At 40.7% G+C, this 15,914-nt stretch overlaps 1 protein-coding gene across 1 annotated transcript; it reads left to right on the forward strand.

Annotated features, from left to right (window-relative positions):
• Positions 1-821: 821 nt before the first annotated feature.
• On the forward strand, positions 822-12,884 carry LOC104401517 (heat shock factor protein 3-like; the record flags this gene model as incomplete). The annotated part of the gene is made up of 12 exons (XM_010017278.1): positions 822-930; positions 2,433-2,560; positions 5,289-5,413; positions 6,270-6,345; positions 7,077-7,138; positions 7,500-7,581; positions 7,850-7,983; positions 8,418-8,666; positions 9,974-10,079; positions 10,639-10,704; positions 11,915-11,981; positions 12,553-12,884. Coding segments are annotated over 12 exons (1,536 nt in total), but the record flags the coding sequence as incomplete, so codon positions are not given.
• Between the last annotated feature and the right edge of the window lie 3,030 nt (positions 12,885-15,914).

Genomic DNA, 15,914 nt, shown 5'->3' on the forward strand with positions numbered 1-15,914 from the left:
GCCCGTCCCCAGCGCAGAGCGGTGACATTCCGTGGAAAATGCGCTTTAAGGAGTAATTAACTTGTAATTTTCCTTTCCTGCCATGGGAAGGTTGGGCCGCTGTGGCGCGGGCGCCTTCGGGCACCGCACGGCTGAGAGCTGGCACGGGCGCGGCGGTAATTTCTTTCCCATCACTTCTACATCCCTTGGGTTTTCTCCGCTTGTTTTTCCCCGGAGATTCAGCCAGTGCAAAGGCAAAGACGAAAAGAAACATTTTTGCTCTCTTTGTAACCAGTATAAAACTGACATAAGAGACCTGCCGGGTTGGAGGAAGTTTGAACTTGAGGACAGGCTAAATCTGAAGCTGCTTGTGTCGCAGTTACCCTTCCTCACCGCTGGGCTGTGTGGTCTGAACTTTCAGTAGCTCGGCAACGCTCCTTGGTTATTTTTAGTGGTGACATAGTCCTTACAGTGGAAGAATCTTGCCAGGAGTTGTCAAAGTGACCGAGGGAGATAAAAGCCCTCTAGTGACATGCCTTCCATTGTGCTGGAGTAATAGTTATGTTTCCTGTGGACAGAGAGTGACAAATACACGGGGTTTTAGAACAATTTTTCTATGGCCTAAGACAAACCTTCAGGGCTTTAAAAATGCCCAATTCAGTAGAAATATCCCACGTAACTCTTTTTGGACCCAGACTTCTTAGTACAGTCCCAAGTACTCAGAGCTGCGCACACAGACTGTTCTGCTTTGCCCTGCCATCCCTGTTGTTTTATGGTCTTGACTGCAAACAACACCACAGAAAAAATGTGCCTGTTCTCTGTTACTTCTTCTTATTTCCTAGAATGGTGAGAATTTCTGCATTCTGGATGAGCAGAGATTTGCCAAGGAGCTACTCCCGAAGTACTTCAAACACAACAATATCTCCAGCTTCATACGACAGCTTAACATGTGTAAGCATCAGCTGTTCTTATGTTTTCTTTCTGCTAAGTTCATTGCTACGTGGCATTGATTTGAAATTCTTTAAACAAACCAATTGATTTGGCAGGTCCCTGAAAACCTGAGTTCTGGTCTTAAGTTTGCTTTGAAGAACAAAGGAAAAAGAACAACAATAGAGCTTGGCTTAGTCTTTACTTTCTGTGTTTTGAGCATTGACCATAAAAATACTGTTTCATGTGGTGGTACTTAAAGCTTGGGTAGAATTTTCTGGTCTTCAGTGGTAATGTTAATGGTAACAGCAAACTTATGCATACCTAGAGGAACAGAGGCTGTATCTACATCCATGCATCTAGTATATGGGGAAAAAAAATTGCCTAGATCGTGCTGTTGCCTGCATTGCTGTGTTGAAACAAGATTAGTGATGCTGGTAGATCAAGCTGGACTGAGTTTCTCATTATGTTTTCTGTGCTGTACTTCTGAGCATCATGTAGCATCCCATAACACGTGTACAACTTGTACAGGCAAGGAGATTGAGGGAGGAGGTGATTCAAAGATACAGTACAATGTACAGGGCTGCCACACAGCAGAAATAATTGTTATGCAGCAAATAGCTTATGGGCTGAGTGAAGGTACAAACTGCATAGAAGATGGCCATCTTACTTAGATATCCCATGCAGAGTAAGGGCCAGAAGCTCTCTGTCCTTCCCCAGTAGGTTTGCATGGTCTCGCTAACTGATGCCTGCTTAGATCTTGGCTGGCATGAGAGAGAAAGCATACCTTTAGCCTCTTGACACAAGGTGGATGCTGCTGTTTGTGTCAACTGTTAAGACTTCATCATTTAAGTGTCAAAGGATAATGCAAACAAACAGCTGACAGTTGCCTCGCAGCAAGGCTAAATGCTAAAATGCAAATATTCCTATGAATACATGCAATGTGATGGCAGCCTCCTTTTCCTGCTGGACCTATTCTAGCTTCAAGTAAAGTTTTCTAATGGTAGTGCTGTTGGGTCACGGTGAAACTGAAATACATTAACTATGTTAAAACCTTGAATGAGAAGAGATACAAATTGGTCTGTCAACTGTATTTTGTGTCTACCCTTTGGTACTCAAAGCAGGGTTGCGGTGATGGGAATATAGCTGGCAATGTCTTATTTCATGCAGGCAGTCTGGTATGGAGAAAGTACTCTGTGTGCGTGTGTTGCATAGCTGAGAACTGGTTTCTCCTTCTTACTTTATTCTGTAGACCCTGGTGGTGGCACATGACAGCATTTGTTTTGATGTGTGGTCATGCATGCTGTTCATACAACCTGTAAGGCTATTTGATGGTATTGTAGACATTCTCTCTAGCTGTGAAGACTGGAGCAGTCAAATCATTGAGCACCAAGGAAAAGCTACTTTGACTGTTCCCACTGACTGTAGGGCTTTAGGCGTTTCAGTAGCCTTGGGGTTTTCTTCAGCTATATGCTGTAAGTCAGCTTTGCACTGAAAGAAATGACTTTGATAATATGTATCCACAGATGGTTTCAGGAAGGTGATTGCCCTGGAGAATGGTATGATTACAGCAGAGAAAAGCTCAGTCATTGAGTTCCAGCACCCTTTCTTCAAGCAAGGGAAGGCACATTTACTTGAAAACATCAAGCGCAAGGTACAGTCTAAGCATGTATTTACTTCACTTTGTTATGAAATGTAGCTTTTCAAGAGCATGTCTGGGGGCTTCAAATACTTTCCAGCCAACAAATTCCATGGGAACCAAGGTTGTGCATCATGATGCAAGACTTTGTAACTCCCTCCTGAATGCCAGGCTAATGCTTGGCTTGCACTCTTTATGCCAGCTCTTAGACAAAACACACCCTGCTGTTTGGCAGTGCTCTCGAGTAGTGCCACATCTCATAGCTGTGAAGCTAGAGCCCCTTTTTCACATAGAATTTGTATACGCAGTTACAGCTTAGCATGGTCTTCAATTCTGCCATCATAGCAGAGCTGGAAAGAGTCGCAAAGTGACAGAAGTAAAAGAAAATACAACTCTGGTGCTTCTTATTGAAAGTTAGCAAGGGCATCAGTAATCAGTTCATTTGGGTGAATTTGCTTAAATTGCATTATTCCTCCAAAACTATTTGCCACTAAGCTACACCTTTATTAGCACTTTCCAGTTTTCTCTTGTACATTCAGGCCTTGTCTGACCTGTTCCTGCACAGATATTTATCCTCTGTTGGCACTTTAGAGCCCATAATATCCTCCCTGCCAGAGAAAGAGAGTATCATGATACATCACGTTGACATTTGAACTGCAGAATCTTTTCTTTAGAATGTCATAATATGGTAGCTACATTGCCCAAGTTAATAAAAGCAGAGGATACGCTTGAGAGTCACAATTGTGTTTTGATTGATTCTTCACTGAGCTGTCTCTGCTCAGAATCACAATGGATTAAATATAATTGTACAGTTGCTTCTCTGACTCAGGCCTGTGCTCTTCCCAGATGCTGTAATCACTAACTTGTCTTGGCTTGCACACCTTGCTTGCTGGTATGTTGGGGCTGTCAGTTGATGATGTTCTGTATGGCACCATGTATCCCAGGGGTGTTGCACTGGGTGGAGTATTCTAGATGAAAAGACAAAAGCTCTTGTTACTGCCAAGGACATTCACATGAAACTATTGAGTAGGTTGGTGGAACATACTCTTTGTTGAACAGGAAATGTCAGTGATTTTTTGCAAAACATCCATTAATTTTCTTGTTCTTTTACTGTCTGGAATGGAGCCATATTTCAGTACTTGCTATAAACTGGATTTCAAGCTTCTAACAGGAATGCAAGTTTGAATGCAGGACTTCCTTTATTTACTCCCTTTTACTGTTAGTAAAACAGCTGGATTGCTTCAGTCTTGGCACCCTTCTATCTAGTTTGGGACTCTGAAGAGAGAATTCCTCACACTTGGGCAGAATGTTTTGGTTTGGCTGTTTTATGGGGGCAGGCTGACTGCATTTGACATTTCCATCTGTCTGCATCTTTTGGGTGTTTTCTCCATGAAGAGGTGGTATGCTAAAGAGAAATCAGCCAGCCGTGAATTTCATTTGGGATACAGCTCAATGTACCTTAGCATAATGTATTACCCTAAAGAATAGTGAAGCATCTAAAAATGTAGATGGAGAGGACTGTCAGGCCATTCAGTCTATCCTTTGTAACAAGGATTATGTTAAGAATGTAGTCAGCTATTTCTGTAGAGTAACTACATAGCAATTACGTTCTGTTTCATCATGAAGTGATGGGATATTTTGTAACACCATAGGTCCGTTTCTGTCTATCCCATCCTCCTTTGAAAAAAAGGGATCTGTGAACCAATCTACATGGAAGTTATCTAGCACTTTAGCAGGCCAGTCCCAGATGCTTTCACACACGTACCCCCCTCTTGGAATTCAGTAGAATAGTAAGAAGTATCATAGCATACTGTAGGCAGGAAGGGCCATCTTGTGGTTGTCTGATGCAACTCCATTTGGTTCAGTTATAGTCAGCGTTTGCCTTGATGATTTTTAAAATGCCCACAAAACCTGGACTTGTCATTCAGATATGCAATGCACCAGACCTGTCTTTTTCAAAATCCTGTACTGCGTGTTAGCCATCAGTGCCACCACCACAGAGAGAGCTGCTGAAGGAATTGGAGAATTTAGAGTATGACGTGTAGGGCGATGGTGAGCTTTTTGCTTTCTGATGACTCTTCTACCATTGTTTGAAGAGGTGGCATTCATGGATTCTGCTGTGGAATCTGACTTTCTGGAGACAAATCTCCATAATTTTGGAATGTCACTGAGTAGAGAGGTAATAAAGCAAACACCAATATGGGAATCTGCAAATCTGGTGGCGTGGGATGAATCTTCAAATTGTGTAGGATGCATCTATTTAGACACCTTTCCCTCTTGCCAGCAAGTTCATGGAAATTCATTACTCCTGTGCTGGCAGATTTACCTGCACCTAAAAGAATCATCTTGTTCTTACTCCACTATGAATTCTGTTTTGTTTTTGGCTGGTGCATTACTTTTTGACACTAGTGGGCAAGCTGTCACCAGATCTGTCACAGCAAACACCCTAGGGAAGGCCATTTTCAGTCAGTGGTAGGTTTTTATTGTGAATGACAATGATGAATCCCCTGTCTACACATAGGAAGTGTTAATCTCATGTTTTCATTGACAACTTGGTTTTTCCGTACAGTGTGGACTGTCCTAATAAATGTCATCTACAGCAGCTGCCGTGGTTTGTGGTGCATAAGAATTAAGGATTACCTAACCTTTAATGGAGTTTACAGACTAGCTACACTGTTCCTGTAGAAGGGAGTATGCAAAGCACTGTTCATAGTAAAGCATGCGTAACCTGGTCCTGTTTTAGGTATCTGCAGTAAGAACTGAGGATCTCAAGGTCTGTGCGGAGGATTTGCACAAAGTACTCTCTGAAGTCCAAGAAATGAGAGAGCAACAGAACAACATGGATGTCAGACTGGCTAACATGAAGAGGTAGACTCGTCTGTTTCAGAAGCACTTACATATTGAGTGTTGCTTAGATCTAATGCAGCTTGGCTCTAAATGTGGATTTCATTTGAACTGGAAACGGGTGAAGCTATATTTTTTTTCTAAGAATCCCCATTTCATCCCACACAACATTCTGTACATTGCTTCATTTTATAATTCAGTTACAGACCAGAGATGAAGACTGGGAGTTTTTTGACTGTCTTGAGATTTTATTTTGGTTGCCATCACCTGTTTTTTAGGACGATCAAAGTATTTACTTTTCTAAACAAAAAAAACCAACCCAGGATTAGATGAGGCGAGGGAGAATTAGTCTTTGGTTTTCTTTCTAATTGGAAGTGGACTTTGCACGTTCCCATCAGATTCTTTTTGGATAGGCACTCATAATTCATTCAGGTCATTGATATGCAAGCAGGCGTCAACTAAAGTTCAGGAGATACCTTCACTTCACTCCCTCTGTTCCTTCAAAACAACCAACCAAACCCTTTAAGACAAACTCTGAAACTGTTCTCAGGTGGTTTCTGTTACATTCAGCCTGTTTCCAAACACTAAGATTTATTCTAAGGTTTTAAGGCTTTGAGGGAATACTGCAGATCAAGATTATTGATGGAGCAGAAAAGGTTAAGAATGTCCTTACTAGTGAGAGTTTGGTCCTGCCTGATGGAAAATTGAGCTAATTTAACACAGAGTTTATACTAGTGGATCAGATTAACTGTTAGTTATCCACAGAGGGAATGTTGACATTGGTCCTGCTAGGTACTGTGAAAGTTTGAAAGCTGTAAAACTAGAGCATATAAAGTAAACTCTGTTCATCCTATGTCTTCTGATTTATTCTGCATTGCAGAGAAAATAAGGCCCTGTGGAAAGAAGTGGCAGTTCTAAGGCAGAAGCACAGTCAACAACAGAAGCTGCTGTCTAAGGTACCATTGCAGCATCTTCAGTGCTACCATCCTTATTCCTGCCTCTGTGATACTTCATGGCATTCTTTGCTTATGTAGAATGACAAATGACACAGAGCTGAACAGGCTATATTAATACAGCATAAAGAAAATGTTCACAGTTCCTGAGTGTCCCAGAAGTAGCACAGCAAAAAACCACGAGCAGAACATTAAGGAAAAGTTGTAGTAAAAAGGATTTCATTGTGTTTGAAATCTCAATGTTTTTTGTTTGGAGAGTAAATCAAGCTGACCTGGGGTAAACTTGAGGCTGGAGGCAGCGCATGGTAACAGGAGCCTAAAACAAGAGATTACAGGCATGTGGAATGGAGTCTGTGAAAGATCTTGGGCCAAGACAAACTTAGCCCATTCAAGAAGTCATCTTGGAACCCAGAAAGTATAGGAACTTCTGCACTGGAACAAATTTTCTCTGGTTTATCCCTCAGCTCTTTCTGGTCTGGAATCCTCTAGTGATTTGTGGTGTTATATTACATTTAGGAAAAAAACCCAAAAACTATCCAAATGGGATATTTTTTCAATGCCATTGGTAACTATCATTTTGGTTTTTAAGACACAAACACAAATGGATTTTTAATTTACCTACTAATTTCAATCACATAACTACATAATTTTGTAGTAAAATCTGAATTATTAAGTTAACGTTAGGATTGCTGTGCTGACCACCTGGTTTTTGTTCTTATGTTTTTCCTTTTTAGATTCTTCAGTTTATACTAAGTTTGATGCGAGGAAATTATATTGTTGGGGTCAAAAGAAAAAGGTAATTACTGGATAGTTCACAAATCAGTGTCAGATATGAATTAAAGGGATAATATTCAAATTTGCATAAAGCATGAAATTAAGATTTCTACTTCTTTATCACTAAAGAAATGGATGGGAAGAGATTATACATCTTACATTTTGAAGGGCACAGTTATCAAAAATAGTAACTCTTTCAAAATGTCACAACAAAAAGCATGTGTAGAGTGTAGCCTGGCTGCAGTAGACCTGGTAAAAAACATCTCCAAAGGCCAGTTTTCTTAGAAGTGGAAAAATGATTGTTCTTACCATTACTGCACGTATTTGGCATTGCTACAGCTTTTTACTGTGGGACTACATACTAAAGCCGTGTTTTGTCTCAGGTCTCTAACAGATGCTGCAGGTGCTTCACCTTCCAAATACAGTCGTCAGTATGTCCGCATACCTGTTGAGAGTGGCCAAGCAGTAAGTCTTCCCAGGGAACAGGATGATACACAGTGGTCTCGAAGTCTTCCTTGCAACTCTTAATACCCTAGTCTTACAGTCAAATGCACTTCATTTTGAAATGGGCAGCTTTAAAGCATTGCTATCATGGAAGTCAGTGCAACCAGTAAAAGGTGAAATCTGAGCAGGATAGAGAAGGTGCAAAAAGAAAGAAAGAAAAAAAAACCCACAACCTTAAAGACCTTTTGATTTTATTCATTCTGCTCATTCTCTTTGCTGTATCCTGCAGATGGCTTTTTCTGAACATAATGCAGATGATGAGGATGGAAATGGTACAGGTCTCATCATTCGGGATATCACTGATACCCTCGAAAATGCCACCAGTGGTCTCCCTGCTGTGGCACACACAAGTGGCAGAGCCAGGTACGTTTAAAGGATGTGGAAGCATTTATGCTTAGGTTGCTACTAAGTAGTTATGTTGGTGTAAGTGATCCATATGAATTCTGGGAAACAGCCTCTGAATTTTTACTCCATTTGTGCATGACGGGTCTGTTGGTAGGCTGTCTTTTTTACAGCATGTAGCATTGGTCATGGTGAGCAAAGGTTTTTAAGAGCTCATGTCTCTTCAGGAGTGCCTGAAGGCCTATCAAGCTGATTGCACTTGAAGTTTAATTTTCCGATGCTTTTCTGTCTATTCAACAAATAAGCACATACTAACTTTTCAACTGAATAGGGACCTGAATGCATATATTGATTACTAATAAAGAATCCAAAATGTATATAAGTTACTAATAAACAAACTGAGATCCAGCTGATGATTTCTGCTGTGTGTTGTTTCTCTTTCGGTCATATTTTAGAGAGACACAGGCAGCTGTGGATCCTGGCTTACCTATTTGTCAAGTATCACAGCCAAACGTGTTAAATTTGGCTGCAGAACCTATCCCACCAGTTCATATAAGTGACGTCAACAAACCCAGTGAAATAGGAAATGTTGCTGTGGAACTCCATACTGCACAACCTAATACTCCAGAAGACCCTGTGTCAGTGATTGACTCCATCTTAAATGAGAATAATGCTGGAAACCAAAACGATCCTTTGCTGGACAGGTATTAACTTGTTTCTGGAAACCGGTACGCTGTTACCATCTTGTGGATCTTGTCAAAGTTCCAGAGGATGTGTTCAGCAGAACATAGTGATTTAGCCCTTTAAATGTCGTTGAACTGAATTGTTTGCTCCTTTGTTAGTAGGTCTTTAAAAAGACAAGTGTTAGCGTTGCACACTAAAAGCAGGGCAAGTTCATCTGTCATGACACTGATAATGAGTGTGCCTGACTTCTGTGTCAGCCTGTCACACCAGCCCTCATATTGCCAACTACTGGCACTGCCAAGTGCTGCCAGACAGCGATCAAGAGAAGTGATTTCAGGAGAGCACCGCGTGCTGCTTTGTCTCTGAGAACTGGATATGGATTTGTATTGGTGACAGTCTGATGTTTCACTTTCCTTGCCCCTCGTTTTTGCAAAGGTTCATTTGCCTTGTGCATTGTCAGATCAGATTTACCCCTGGGATCAAAATGCAGGCTGTGGTTTCACATGCAGCAGCACTGTGGTTTAAGCAGTTCCCAGTTCTGCACAGCTCCTGAGCTTTATCAGTGCTGTCATTTGTGTAACTGCAGGGTGAGCTGTATCAAGGAACAAACATTAGTTCTTTCTCCTGACAGTTCTACTGCTATGGTTAACTTAAAGTAGGAAGTGCTGAGGTGATGTGTCACTGCACTTGCTGTGACCTGAAGGCCCTCTAATGTCTCATCTCACTGGCACTGCAGCATGGGGTGATGCCTTGGAACTGTCTGCTGCTGGTAGCTGAGTATTCCAGTGCAGGAGGTAGCTTGCAGCCAGTGAGAAGTTCAGAACTGGTGCTGTGCATGCAGCTGCCTTTCCACTTCATTCATTGTCCCTTGAATCCTGCCCTGTCTTTGCAAATGCATACAATTTGGCAACAATCTGATGTTTCAGAATAGGAAAATTGGTAGTGTTCCTTCAGATCCTTCAGAGATTATTTCCAGCTCTTTGCTTATCGTTATTGTCCCCAGCTGAAAGCCATTGGACCTTATTTTAAACAGATGTTGGTCTATAGGCTGGGACCCAAGAACATTCAAAAGATATTAAAATAAAGGAGGAAGTAGGTATGGAATTAGGAACTGCTTTTTGATATGATAGCTGTTATTGTACTTGCAGTTCAGATAGTCTTCGTACGTGTCCTTCGAAGAGTTGAACTGTGAAAAGTGATACAGGAATGTGGTATCATTAGTTTGGCAATAAGCTATTCTGGAATGTGAACAACCTGCCTGTGGTGCACAAGAAGGTCCTAACTGCCGACTGTTTATTACAGTACTATATGTTTTCTGTCTTTTTAGAGAAGAAATTCAGGATTTTCTTAATTGTATTGATGCCAGCCTTGAAGAGCTTCAAGCAATGTTATCGGGGAAGCAGTATAACTTTGGTTCTGAAGCTTTCAGTGATGTGAGTGTCTTTGCAATTTTTATGAGTTCTGAAAAGTACTGATAAGGAGGCATCATGAAATTTTACTGTTTTTCCATGTAGTAATGGGCAAGAGGGAGGAAAGTTCTGAAAAGCAAATGGTTGTGAATAGAATGAGATATAGGCAATTTAGGAGTCTTAACATTGTACCAGGGTAACATTGAGAGCCTTTTTCAGTTCATACAGTATTTCTGTTACACAGAACTCGGGGGGGGGGGTTAAAAAAAATTGGACACACTTCTTCTCAAGCCTTTGTCACTTATCATCACATTCTAATATGTGGTTATGTATTATGATACGGAATGAAAATCAGCCATATACCTGGAATCACTGGGAAACAGGGTGTCTTTCTCTTCTCCTGTGACTTTAGTTTACCACCACAGGATAAAAGGATATTGCTGTCAGCCTGTGGAGGAGCCACCTCCCCTGTGCTTCAGCAGAGGGAGTGGTGTGCTCTTTATCCTGCTTTCATTTCAGGACCTCTCTGAAATTTTGTTTTAAGGGCCTTATTATATGACGCATGGTCTGTTTTTATTTTCAGACACTTAATCCTGAGCTGCCAGCTCTGGATATGAACTTGATGGAAACTTCCCCTGGTATGGAAAATGTAAGAGTAAGATTTGCTTCTGTGATGGGGAGGGTTAATATGATGTTGAGAGCTAAATTTTCACTGATGCAGTTTGAGGATAGGAACTGGATTAATAGGATGGCATGAAACTGCCATTTTATCTTGTCCTGCTGACAATGTTTTCAGTTGCATATATGAATTCAGTTGACGTATATGAATTTAAGTGGGTTCTCAAGATAATTTCAAATGTTATGTTCCTAGCTGCAGTAATACAGTCAGTGGGATGGTTTAAACTGCCACTTTGCTTTAAATAACATGTTCTTTGCTTTCTGAATACACCTGGGAAAGTAAGGAAGAGGGAAACAAACTGGTGTGTGTTGAATTAGCTGCCTATATTGAGGATTTTTTTATTCTTGTCTATTACTTCTATACCTTCTGTTTAGAATGAGAAGGCTAGAAAATCATCTCTTTTTTTGATCAAAGTGTGTCAAGAACAGTTTCTCAGCTTACTTCTTCTAGCCTCAGGGATTCCCATGGTGTCTTCTAGCCAAGTAATAACTAGATCTGGGGTTATAGTTCAGATGAGATTGTGTCTTCAGTCTGCCTGAAGCCTGAATGAAAAGCACTAAATGAAAAATATAATGCAATATACTGTATTTGTTCTAAGCATGGCTGTATGGAATTTCCTCAGAGGACGTACAAAAGTTCAGTGTAAATTTACTTCTCTTGGTCCAGTTCCTAAAACTGACTCATGTTAAAAAAAAAAAAAAACCACCAACCTCCAAGTATCATTTATTTTGTAGTCCTGAAATAATATTTAATCTAATAATAATAATATTTAATCTTAGGACTTCCCAGTTATAAGAATTTAGACTACAACTGAAGTAAAATGCAGCTGTGCTCAAGCAGTGCTTGCAAGATTTAATTATATTTATGAAATCATGTTTAACAGCATTATTTCATCAAGACAGACAATAATAAAGCTTCTGGTTTAGAAGTTAAAATAAATATTTGCTAGTCAGAAACTTGTTTGGCTTTAGTAAGTTAAGTTTGTCTGTATTTGACCATGCCCTCTTCTGAGAGCTCCAGTTTGCTGGCCCTCATGTCAACAATGGGCTCATTGGTCAAGTGTTCCATTTCTCTTCCCTCCTCCTTTCACCTTTAATTTTGTTAACGAGTCAGTGAAGACTTGGAATTTGTTTTTGTTATTTTTAAGTGTTCTGTCTTACTCTCTGTCCATTTTGTTCAGATTGCAAACTTGGCAGAGAGCGCTGAAGACCTGGGATCAAGTGAGAGAGAAACAGCAGGAAGCAAAGGTGGGCAGGAAGGAACACGGAGAGCTGTGTCAGCTCCAAACTCTTCCAAAACTGTGTATTGAAATGGAATTTGTGTAGCCTGTAGTGTAGTTTGTCTCCTCTTTGGTCTGGGCTTAAAACTTTTGTGAAGACTAGGATGTTTCACTGATCTCGATGAAGCTGTGCCACAGTTTTAAGCGGCCCCATCCTATGCCCCATGTTGGTGTTAACCATTTCCTTTTTCTTATATGTGACAGAGTGTCACAATAGGGAGCAGAACTGCAAACATCCTTGTGGAAGTATCTCCTATATTGGCTATGACCCCCAGAAATGCACTCATTTTGCTATTTCGGTGCTGCCGTTGCATGCCATATAAAGTAGGGGGCTTGGAGTTCACTTCGGGTATTGATCTTAACAGACTCAGGAGCCTTAGCTCCACTCTTGCAGCTGTGGATATAGTCTGTCACAGTTCAGCTGTATGGTTTTTCTCTAGTGAACCAAGCTTTGAAGCAGCCTCTCCCGTTTTCCTTGTCTTTCCTTGTCACTTACATGACACAGGAGCCTGGAGTCTAAACTGTTTGTTTTCCTTCAGATATGCAGCTGATACAGTACAGGGCCAATCCTCTGCTTTCATTATTCGAAGAACTACCTTCAGGTGAAGCTGCAGGGAAGATAGAGGACCCAAAAGATCTCCTATTGCCTCCCCTGGAGGAGAAACCTGTTCTTCATCCTCCGTCAGGTAGTGGAACTGTCTTGCCGCTAGCAGCTGCAGCAAGCCAGGCTGAGCCTCTGGATGCTCTGGGAATGGGTGACCCACCTCTCCTCTCAGAAGATGGCAATGGAGAGTATAAACTGTTTCCACTCTTGCTTCTCAGTCCTGTTGCTAACTTCATAGAAGAGGCCTCTGAGATAGAAACTTCTTGAACTCACATCGCATCTGTATCTGGCTTAGCGATGAGAAATAGACAACCAAGTAAGTGGATCAGCAAGAAGTTTGACCTCTCTCCTTGCCTGCTTCTTGGGTGTCATATTCTGTATGGACAAAAGAAAGTTCTCTTCTAACAAAGAGCACATCTGGAAAAACTGAAAACAAGCTGAAAGCAAGAGCTGGTGGGAGTGAAGGCACTGGGCAGAGGGAGAAGAAAAACCTCCTTATAAACATACCACAGCGTATTCCATAACTTTTTATCCAATATCCTTATTGCAAGGGAAAATCTGTTTGTATCCTATTTGTAAAATTTGGCTGGGTTTTTTTTGGTGGGTTTTTTTTTTTTTTTTGGTTGGTTTTTTTTTTTTGGTTGGTTGATTTTGTTTTATTTTTTGGCTGAATAGTAACGTGTGTAATATTTTAAACATGGGTTTTACTCTTCCTGAGAGCCTGTTTCAATAGGTGGCTTGTCTACTGTTTGGAATTAAGATTTTTTGTTTGTTTTTTTTTGTTTGTTTGTTTTTAGTTTGAGATTTCTTATTTTTTTGATAGTTTGTGGCTATAGTAGTTTGCATCTGCTTAGACCACCTAATTTGTACTCCTAGATTTGCTCCTAGGTACAGGGAACATTTTTCCTATGGAAAATTACATTTTAACTGTGGAATATTACTTTGTAACATGCTAACACGCATCCATTGCCACGGATTGTAGGTGTTGTGGTAGGAAGTGCTCACCACCCTGCATAACGCTGATTTCTCATGCACATTGCATGGCAGTTCTTGTAGGGTAACTTGCGCCTAGCTCACAGGTCATGTGTCCTCAGAAATTTTGAGTAGAACTGATTCACATCTAGTCAAGTCCAGCAGCTTCCCTTAAAATGGGGAGGGAGTGGGAATAACAAAAACAAAACAGAAGTCATGGGGTAACTTGCATTGACATAGGTCATTACATTAAGGTTTCTCTTCTGCCTGCAGTAGCTGCTTGTTTACCTGACCTTATATGAGCACTGGACTTTTTTTGCTTGTGGAACCTTAAAGCTATATTAACTATCTGCATTTGAGTCCTTCAACAGCAAATTACAAAAACTAGTGTCTGCTTAATCAAAAACATCTTTCCCTGAAATTCCTTTCTCTGTGTTCCAAACTTCTTCGAGCAGCTTTAATGCAGACATCAGCCCCTGGTGCCAGTGGAATATCAAGTTCTCCTTCACTGATGACAGGTTTGTAGCAGTCTACCACTAGTCCACACAAACCTGAAATTTGCTGTAGTGATACCAAACCGATGGGGCTAGAAGAGCCTGGAGGCAGGTAAAAAACCTGTTGTATAACATCATGTGATATTTCCTACTAGCACAATTACTTGAAATTTATTTCAGTTTTAGGAATTCAGGCTACCTACAGGCTTTGTTCTCTCCAAAGTTTCTGAACTAGTGAGTTTTGAGTTCTTTTATATCAAGAACCCAAGATAATTCGGTATTTTGAAGCTTAGTAGATAATGCATGATATCTATGCTGGCCTTAATTGGATTTGTGCTTTGTTGTCAAATCTTTTGAGATGCAGAGAAGGATCTTGCTACTGAGTGTGTATACGTGTAATGCTTTTACAGTGTCATTTTATTCCCATGCTTCTGTAACTGTTCTTTACCTCGTGCCTCCTCATGTTTGTCTCTTTTAAATAGCCTTTTGTCAAGTATGTCTTGTTCTAGCCTTTTCTAGTCTTTCTTTTGCTCACTTCTTGAGACAAAGGGCTGAATAGTCTCAAGTTTTCATGAGCTAAAGGGAGAGAAATGAATGAATTGCGTATCTGTCTTGGGTTCAGGTTTGGTTTTGTTGTTTTGGGGTTTTTTTTATTTCTTCCCAAAGGTCTCAATTCTGCCAAGAATGAAACAGTAAAAAGCAGACTTTTCTTCTGTGCTGTTTCGACAGCACGGTGCAGTCAACACATTCTTTGAGAGGCTGATCTTCTATAACTGACTTCCTGAACAGGTTAGACTGAAGTGTAGTTCCTGTTATGGTTTACTGTCATGTTCTTCCATCACAGAGTCCTCTGATCTCAGTGTATCTCACCATCAGATATTTGATCTGATTGTGTAATAGTTTTTTAATGCACTTTCTCTCTTAAGACGTTAAGAAACCAAGGCTTAAGAAAACTGCAAATACAAACTTGTGCATCTGTGTCTGGTTTATGTACTGGTCTAGGAAAAGTGTTTGTTTATGCAAGTTTCCTAAAAAAAAAAAAAAGATTACAATGGAAAGGGGAAGGCTGAGTAGCAGGAAAAATCCACATGCTGAAATAATTAAACGCAAGAATTGCAAAACCATTACTGTGTTTCTTGTACATTTGTTTTGTGTGTTCCTGTGTGTGCTAATACTTCCCAAACCTGTTTACTGAGTTTTCTAGAAAGGAGAGCTTTAATGCTCTCCAGGGTATCTCATTAGGCTGGCTCAAAAGTAACTGACATGCTAAGCTTAGCCTGGCACCTGTTTGCAGAGCTGTCAGCCTGAGAAAGAAGGAAGATAAGGTTTATTTACTAACCCATATTCAACATACCATGAAATGAAAGCTTGTGGGAATGCGATTGACCACTACTGACCGTAAAGGGCCAGGCTCGCTTTGGGCATCTTGGCATTGCCTACGAATGGTGGGAGCTTACTAGGAGCCAGCGTCCACATTATGCACTGAGAGAACACAGATTTCATAGGTGGTGATATGAAAGCTCAGTAGGAGCCTGTGCGAAAGTCTTGGAGGATGAAATGGCATTAAGTTGGTAAGAGTCCAGAAGCTTTTGGGATACTCGGTTCCTGTTACCTGCTTTATAAAAAAGATTAACAACAGCTTTCACTTTGTCGTTATCTTTTTTCACAGAGCTGGAATATTTTCCTTCATAGGAGCACACAATACACACCTCCCTCTCCATGCATCCAGTTCCTCATCTCCTTCTATCTTCTCCATAATAAACAAAGTTTACATTTTACCTTAAATCAGCAGTTGAGATGTTTATGCATAGACACCATCATCTCTTCCCTT

This window comes from Nestor notabilis, unplaced genomic scaffold, assembly GCF_000696875.1.
Source record: "Nestor notabilis isolate BGI_N333 unplaced genomic scaffold, ASM69687v1 scaffold13786, whole genome shotgun sequence".
Taxonomy (NCBI): domain Eukaryota; kingdom Metazoa; phylum Chordata; class Aves; order Psittaciformes; family Psittacidae; genus Nestor; species Nestor notabilis.